This window comes from Dicentrarchus labrax, unplaced genomic scaffold (genome assembly GCF_905237075.1).
Source record: "Dicentrarchus labrax unplaced genomic scaffold, dlabrax2021, whole genome shotgun sequence".
NCBI lineage: Eukaryota > Metazoa > Chordata > Actinopteri > Moronidae > Dicentrarchus > Dicentrarchus labrax.
The window spans coordinates 25,985,867-25,994,179 of NW_026136713.1; the positions used below are offsets into that span (position 1 = coordinate 25,985,867).

The 8,313-nt window shown below is 43.4% G+C and overlaps 2 protein-coding genes across 4 annotated transcripts in view; one reads left to right on the forward strand and one right to left on the reverse strand.

Annotated features, from left to right (window-relative positions):
- Positions 1-1,873, forward strand: part of samd14 (sterile alpha motif domain containing 14) — a 13,600-nt gene extending 11,727 nt beyond the window's left edge. For both annotated transcript variants that reach the window (XM_051420046.1, XM_051420047.1), the window contains exon 11: positions 903-1,873. In XM_051420046.1, coding sequence (XP_051276006.1) covers positions 903-1,058 — 156 coding nt within the window. In that variant the 3' untranslated portion in view covers positions 1,059-1,873. The remainder of the gene's footprint in view (positions 1-902) is intronic.
- A 1,695-nt stretch (positions 1,874-3,568) lies between these two features.
- LOC127374625 (uncharacterized) lies at positions 3,569-6,825 on the reverse strand. 2 transcript variants are annotated; one of them, XM_051420189.1, is made up of 5 exons: positions 6,455-6,825; positions 5,827-5,966; positions 5,620-5,730; positions 5,333-5,464; positions 3,569-5,252 (listed from the first exon to the last, which is right to left on the reverse strand). In XM_051420189.1, the coding sequence occupies exons 1-5, from the start codon at positions 6,468-6,470 to the stop codon at positions 5,055-5,057; spliced, it is 597 nt and encodes a 198-aa protein (XP_051276149.1). In that variant the 5' UTR covers positions 6,471-6,825; the 3' UTR covers positions 3,569-5,054. The 2 variants fall into 2 exon arrangements, with proteins under 2 accessions (XP_051276149.1, XP_051276148.1); XM_051420188.1 differs by having other exon boundaries at positions 5,827-5,999; positions 6,455-6,811.
- Positions 6,826-8,313: the final 1,488 nt, after the last annotated feature.

Genomic DNA, 8,313 nt, shown 5'->3' on the forward strand with positions numbered 1-8,313 from the left:
CAGTAATGGGCTTCCACATCAATGGGACTACAAAGATTACTGGCTTCACAAATCTGTTTTATTTCCTTAATATTTGTGTCTAAACTTTACTTTTTTCTAAAGTTTTAATAGTTTCATCTCTTTTAGCATCAAATAGCCTAAAAACTCAGAGTAAGAACACAGAAGTTGTCCTAACACCAAACTGACGCTGGTTGTCGCCTGGAGTGTTTACGGTTTAACCATAACTGTGTCCTCTATCCCCGCCCTCTGTCCCCGCCCTCTGTCCCCGCCCTCTATCCCCGCCCTCTGTCCCCGCCCTCTATCCCCACCCTCTATCCCCACCTTCTGTCCCCGCCCTCTGTCCCCGCCCCTCTATCCCCACCTTCTGTTCCCGCCCTCTGTCCCCGCCCTCTGTCCCCGCCCTCTATCCCCGCCCTCTGTCCCCGCCCTCTATCCCCGCCCTCTATCCCCACCTTCTATCCCCACCTTCTATCCCCGCCCTCTATCCCCGCCCTCTATCCCCACCTTCTGTCCCCGCCCTCTATCCCCACCTTCTATCCCCACCTTCTGTCCCCGCCCTCTATCCCCACCTTCTGTCCCTGCCCTCTATCCCCACCTTCTGTCCCCGCCCTCTATCCCCGCCCTCTATCCCCACCTTCTGTCCCCACCCTCTATCCCCGCCCTCTATCCCCACCTTCTGTCCCCGCCCTCTATCCCCACCTTCTGTCCCCACCCTCTATCCCCGCCCTCTATCCCCACCTTCTGTCCCCGCCCTCATCCCCACCTTCTATCCCCACCTTCTGTCCCCGCCCTCTATCCCCACCTTCTATCCCCACCTTCTGTCCCCGCCCTCTATCCCCGCCCTCTATCCCCACCTTCTGTCCCCACCCTCTATCCCCACCTTCTATCCCCGCCCTCTGCAGGGTCTGGGCGTGCTCAATTCGTCTGATCGCAGCACTCTGAAGCGTCGCATTAAAGAGATTCAAACTGCAGCAGAGAAAGAGAGAAAAGCTCTGGACAAGATGGAGAAACAGAAAGAAAAACAACGAAGAAAAGACCAAGAACAACACAGGAACTGACTACCAGGGAGAGACAGAGGGGTGGGACATAGGGCAGTGAGGGGGAGAACGGAGGACAACGAGGGGGGAGGGGGGAGGAAATAGACATTTTGTTGTATTTCAGACGGTTGCTACGGTTACCCTGAAAAATCCATTTTAAATTCTCTCTTTAGTTTTTTCTGCTGCCTTTTGGATTAATTTCAACAAAATCGGACTAAAACGATTTATTGTAAATAAAAACATTGAAAGAAAAATCACTGAAAACAACAAATATTAAATATATCATTTTTTTTATCACTGAATAAAAACTAAATGAGAGAATGAAAGACAATTTGATGTATTTTGCTCTTGTATGTGTTTTGCCCTTTCGGGCCACTGTAGTTTAAAGGACACATCTCCTGTGGTGCTTCGCTTCCCACAATCCATTGCAGAGCTGACTTCTGACTTCTGACTACTTTAAACTTCAGTGTTACATCAGGCCTTTCTTTGCCTCCATAAAAGCACCTGAACACATCATCTAACAGTGAACTCTGATGTCACGTCGTCTGATTTGAGAAGCAGGTTCAGAGTTAAGCCCCGCCTCCTGTGCAGCAGTATCTGACCACACCCCCTCTCCATATGTGGGCGGGGCCAGAAAAATAAAGAACTGGAACGGACATGAGCTGTTTTAAAGACATTAATTTATCTGATTGTTTGCAGCACAACGACATGTTTTACTGTAGGAGAAGGAGCATCAACTGATGACTGACCTTTGACCCTGTGACCTCTGACTCTGTGACCTCTGACCTCCAACTTAAAATGATGATTTCAATAAATAAACCTGTGAGAATCTGGAATCAGTCGACTGATAGATGTCTTTCATTATAATTTTTTTTGACAACAGATCACCTGTCAGTCAAAGAGGAACTGCTGGAGCCAACCTCTAGTGGCCGTTAGAGGAACTGCTGGAGCCAGCCTCTAGTGGCCAGAGGAAAGCCAGCCCAGTGGCCGTTAGAGACGCGGACCAGCCTCAGTGGCCGTAGAGAACGCTGAGCCAGCCTCAGTGGCCGTTAGAGGAACTGCTGGAGCCAACCTCTAGTGGCCGTTAGAGGAACTGCTGGAGCCAGCCTCTAGTGGCCGTTAGAGGAACTGCTGGAGCCAGCCTCTAGTGGCCGTTAGAGGAACTGCTGGAGCCAGCCACTAGTGGCCGTTAGAGGAACTGCTGGAGCCAGCCACTAGTGGCCGTTAGAGGAACTGCAGCCACTGAGGTTGCTGCAGTTGTATAGACCCCATTCAATGTTTGTATACATTGAACGCCTAGGTTGGGTGCGCGTGCAGCATGGGGTCAGAAAAATGCTGCGGCTAATAGACCGGCATATTGTGTCAAGGTATGTCTTTGTCACCACAGGACCAGGAACAGTACCATAATAAACTTGTTTTAGCTAATGGCGATTGTCTGCCTGACCCCGAGCTCCTAACAGAATGGGTAGACAACGTCAGCAATATACAGCTATCTGGTGGACAAGCCAAGTGTTTACATACGCGAAAAACTAAGAGCCCACAAATCGCTAAACACTTACAATTACGTAGTCTGTGGGCATGTCCAGACGGTTTTATATAGCGATATAGGCGATGACTTTTGTGTGTTAAAAGAGGTTTTACCGAGCCAGCACCAAGGGAAAAACACCTCTATGTACCAGCCTGGGTTGTAGCTACATCCATACTGCAGACTGCACCTGCATGGCAGGGTAAGTATTTATCATTGGAGATGATGCACTGTAGACTGATTTCCTTGACTTGATGGGTTTATTTCCATAGAAACCCTGTTGCACTAATACATTCCATATACACCTACTATTAAACGTCATTGCACTTGCTCTCAGTTCAACATAACATAGCATAGCCCAGTCGCTGCTAGCTTACCTCTTCTCTGCTCTGCGTCAATAACAAGTTTAGCCTCCACACAATACCAGTCTGCTTTTCATTTCAGACAGATCCAGTTAATCCATCATTCTTTCGTGAGAGAAAGATGTCCTTCCGTTGTCACGACTACTAATCACTTGTACCCTGCATCCATCACCTTTGCTTCAGGGTAGCTACTGCTAAACTAAACTTGTGTCTGTCATTTTACCAGTTTCCGGCCGCGGAGATGCGTGTAAATCGCGTCAGTGCGTGATGAGGTCAAAGAAAAAAAGAAAAAAAGAAATACTCGGATATGTCATTAAGACACATAACACACGGTTAGAACAGGCATACGTAGCAACAAGTAGACATTCTTGACGATAAACTCTCAGTTTCAATGGAACAACACACAATTCAACGGGATAGAATGACCTTTCTGACCCCGACATGCACAGTGCGAACCTCAAATTTTCCTGTGACGTGACCCGTGAAGGGGTCTATTAGAAATGTATTAAAATTATTAAACTTTAATTTAACAGTTCAATCTGTTAAATAAACAGTTAATATTTGTGAAAGAATTAAAAATGTGCAAAATATATATATTTTCTAAACAGAACGATGTCTGTAAATAATAAATAATAGTGCAGAGCTGAATGGAACGCACCCCGTTTTATTATAAAAACAGACGCACTGATTGGCTGTTAGTGTCTCATCATAAAAACACATAAAAAACATCAAATACAAAACAGGTTCATCACGTAAGAATGTTTACAAACAAACAATAAATAACATCAATAACTCTGTTGACCCACAGGGTACACTGTCTCTTTAAGAGACGTTCAGATTCACACCTGAACACAATGAAACAACTTCCTGTTCACACGGTGACCTGCTCTGACATCATCACTGCTCTGACATCATCACTGGTTGCTCAACTTGAGGAACTTCCTGTAGTGACTCTCCCTCTCTCTCTCTCTCTCTCTCTCTCTCTCTCTCTCTCTCCCTGTCTCTCTCTCTCTCTGTCTCTCTCTCTCTCTGTCTCTCTCTGTCTCTCTCCCTGTCTCTCTCTCTCTGTCTCTCTCTCTCTCTCTCTCTCTCTACTGTTTGTTTAAGCCTCTCTCGTCTCGTCAGAGTTCCTCCAAAATAAATTCACTCAAATGAAAACCATAACATGAAACAATATGTCCGTGCAGTAAATATTATTAATAGTTTAAATGAAATATAAAATAAATTAAATTAATTAATTGTCACTAGAAGCACATTCAAGTTTCTGTGTGCTACCAATAAATATTTACTAATAAAATTAATCAATAAATAAAAAATATGATAAATAACAGCCGATAAATACAAACTGATCTCTACCCAAACATCACGTCTCAAATATAAATAAATAAACAAAAACAAAACATGAAAAACAAATATAATGCACTTCCTGTGGCTGCTTCACAGTAAAAGCATCTGCATGGTTCTCTTACTGTGAAACAGGAGCAGCAGAATTGGCACTAATTACACTCAGTTCTGATCAGATGGTTCATCTGATCATTGATTATTATTGATTATTATAAAACCATTAGTTTGAATTTTAAAACTTCCTTTAAGTAAAACAAACTCAAAGTGTAAAACATTGTTGGTGAAGCAGCTTTTAGTGACACTGACCTTATGTTATGATCAATAAAAAATACTTCATCAATAATGTTTTGAATTTGTGTTGCTGAAACTTTCTGAGTGAAAATAAGTTCCAGTTTTGTTCTGCAGCCGCTGTTGAGAGCAGCAGGTTTCAGGACTCCAACAGGTTCAGACCTGCAGCTCTCAGATTCTCACATTCCTGCTGATTGTGGTCTGAGGGAGTCCCCTTCACAATAAAACTCCTTTCTGTGGCCCTCTGAATCCCAAACAAACACCTCCCAATAAATAAACAATATATAAACAATAAATAAACAATAAATAAATCCTCAGCACAGATTGTTTCTCTGGGAAGACATCTCACTCTGTGCAGCTGACGTACGGCGACCTGCGAGGGAACAACATGTGATCCCTGTCACAAAGGTCACCGGGGTTCCTCCCTGAGGTCACGACCTTCAGACTCCTCAGCAGTGTCCTTGAACACAGTGTGGTGTGGCGCCAGGTGGGCGGAGCTTACAGTGCACCTGCAGCTCTGGGCCTGTAGGTGGCGACGGCTCTCAGGCTGCGGATGAGGTCGTGGCAGAAGGAGCGAAGCTGTGTCAGCGTCAGGTGGACCGCCACCTGGACGTCGTAGTCACTGCGAGAGGTCAGGTCCAGACCGTGGTCCTGATCCACGCCACCACCGGCGCCGAGCTGAGCCGCCTCCCTCATCTACAACAGAGTCAGCTGTTAGCAGCCAATCACAGAGCGGCTGGTGTTAAGGTGAGTGATGTCATGATGTCAGGTGTTACCTTGTTGATGTGCGTCAGCAGGTCTCTGAGGTCGGCTCGCAGGTCGCTCAGTCCGCTCAGTCTGTCAGACAAAACTCCCAGAAGCCTCTGGTACAGCCGGCTGCCCGCACACATACGACTCACACTCATCTCCTGCAGGGGGCGACACACAGGTAACAACAGGTGAGACAGGTGAGACAGGTAACAACAGGTGAGACAGGTGAGACAGGTAACAACAGGTGAGACAGGTGAGACAGGTAACAACAGGTAACAACAGGTGAGACAGGTGAGACGGCTGACAGACTGACCAGTGTGAAGCGCTCTGATGGCGGTTTGAGGACGGGCGCCGCAGGGATTCTCAGTGATTGCATCATCACCTGCAGGTTTGCTGTCTGAGTCGAGGGGTCGAGGGTCAAACCCTGAGGAGGACAGGACGACGTTAGAAACACACGAAGAAGAAGAAGAAGAAAGGAGCCAATCAGAGACGAGCTGAAGCGAATCAGATCTGTGGTTACCTGCGTGTTGACGGTGGCGGCGTGCACGGCGGGGATGTCTCTCAGGATTTTCTCCACCAGGGTCTTCGCTCGCTCGGCCGCCTCTCTGAACGCTGGCGGCGGGTTGGACGGCGAGCTGACGGGAGCCGATCGGACCAGAACTGCAAACAGGAAGTAGTGCAGCAGGGCGACAACTGGAGGCAGGAAGTGGTAAGAGTTGAGTGTACGGAGGCTAAAGACTGCCGTGTGTCTTTATTCTGGCACAAACAACCTTCCATACTTACTGACTCTATTTGAGCTAAATGCTAACAGAATTTAATGTTAATATATTTTAGTTCAGTACGACAGCTTTCATTTTCTCTTACTCAGCAGTTTTGGCACAAACAACCATCCATACATGGTAAAGCTGGCACTAGTAAGCCCCCATACTGGATTTGAGGGATAGAGGTAGAGGGGGTGTGCGCAGGTGATGACGCAGGTTAATGTTTAACAGAAAAGTGGATTTTTAAAATGTAGTTCTGTTACAGTTTGTTGGAGACAGTCAGATCCCATCTGCATTCACTGCTCCACCAAACCCCATGTATATTTCTGCGGATTTAAACCGCCTCTGTGCGCAGCAGTTTTAACGAGAGGAAAAGTTGGTTCTTACCTATCAGAGAGTTCATGTCTGTCAGAGCGGCGGTCTGTCGGTCGGTCTGTCGGTCGGTCTCGGTGTCTGTCCGCCGGTAAACTCGGCAAGTTCTCTTTCAGCTTCCATTTGCAGCAGTTTGGAGCTTTTATCCGCACTCTGTCTCCTCTGGGGGGTTTCCATTGACGGACACTGGTTTTCCGTCACTTCGGGTTTTATCGGGATGACTCCGTAAAGTTGGGAAACTGGTTGCGTCACTGGCGCAGCTCCGCGCGGTGCGCAGAGAGGATCCGACACACCTGCGGGGGTCTTACCTGCGGCTCTCTAACGTCATACTACATATATAAACTTTATAAACTTTACATACACTCTAAATATACTTTATATATTCTTTACATACACTCTAAATATACTTTATATATTCTTTATATACACTCTAAATATACTTTATATATTCTTTATATACACTCTAAATATACTTTATATATTCTTTATATACACTCTAAATATACTTTATATATATTCTTTATATACACTCTAAATATACTTTATATATTCTTTACATACACTCTAAATATACTTTATATATTCTTTATATACACTCTAAATATACTTTATATATTCTTTATATACACTCTAAATATACTTTATATATTCTTTACATACACTCTAAATATACTTTATATATTCTTTATATACACTCTAAATATACTTTATATATTCTTTATATACACTCTAAATATACTTTATATATTCTTTATATACACTCTAAATATACTTTATATATTCTTTATATCTCTGTACTGCAGTGATACACAGACAGTTTCATTAATGCAAACTAACCAGAGTCCGTAAAGAAATAACGTGTTTTAATACCAGCCATTCATTCCTGCAGGAAGTGAGTGTGTGTGTGTGTGTGTGTGTGTGTGTGTGTGTATACGAGTAAGAGTGTTTGCGCGCGTGCATGTGTGCGCACGCTTTATTATTCAGTCTCACTTCCTCCTGTCGTCACGTTTCTTTATGAAATCCTGGAAAAAACTAACTTAAGAATCAGTGAGTCAGGAGAAGATGGAAAAACACGCTGTGTGAAACATAGAAATGTTTTATTATAATAATATATGAATACAATTATAATTATTGTAATTAAATTATAAAATTAATTTATACAGAAATATGAATGTATTAATATAATAATAAATATTAATACAATTATAATTATATTATAAATGAATTTATACAGAAATATAAATGTATTATTATAATAATTTGTTGCTGTGCACCTGTCTCTCTCTCTCTCTCTCTCTCTCTCTCTCTCTCTCTGTCTCTCTGTCTCTGTCTCTCTCTCTCTCTCTCTCTCACCCCAACTGGTCGAGACAGACGACCACCCACCTAGAGCCGGAGGATCTGTCCTAGGTTTCTGCCTTTTAACAGGCAGTGTTTCCTTGCCCTTGTCTCCAAGGTCTTGCTCATGGTGGTACTGTTGGGTCTCTGTAATTAATGTTAAAGAGTTCGGTCTAGACCTGCTCTATTTGAAAAGTGTCCTGAGATAACTTCTGTTATGAATTGGTGCTATACAAATAAAATTAAATTGAATTTGAAATTGAATTAATAATAAATATAAATACAATTATATCGATATTATAAATTAATTTATACAGAAATAGAAATGTATTATTATAATAATAAGAATTAATAAAACAATACATTTATACAGAAATAATAATTAAGTATAATTTTTGGAAAACATCCCTGCACTTAGTTACAACTTAAAGCTTCCATCAGAGGATTGATCATTGTATTGATCAGTGTATTGATCAGATGATTGATCAGTGTATTGATCAGTGTATTGATCAGATGATTGATCAGTGTATTGATCAGTG

Bases quoted from the DNA above. Each gene is read 5' to 3' on its own strand.
- LOC127374625 (XM_051420188.1), bottom strand. The intron at 5,465-5,619 runs GTCAGTCTGTCA...CGCCCCCTGCAG, and splicing joins CATCAGAGCGCTTCACACTG to GAGATGAGTGTGAGTCGTAT. The intron at 5,253-5,332 runs GTAACACCTGAC...ACTCTGTTGTAG, and splicing joins TGCTGACGCACATCAACAAG to ATGAGGGAGGCGGCTCAGCT.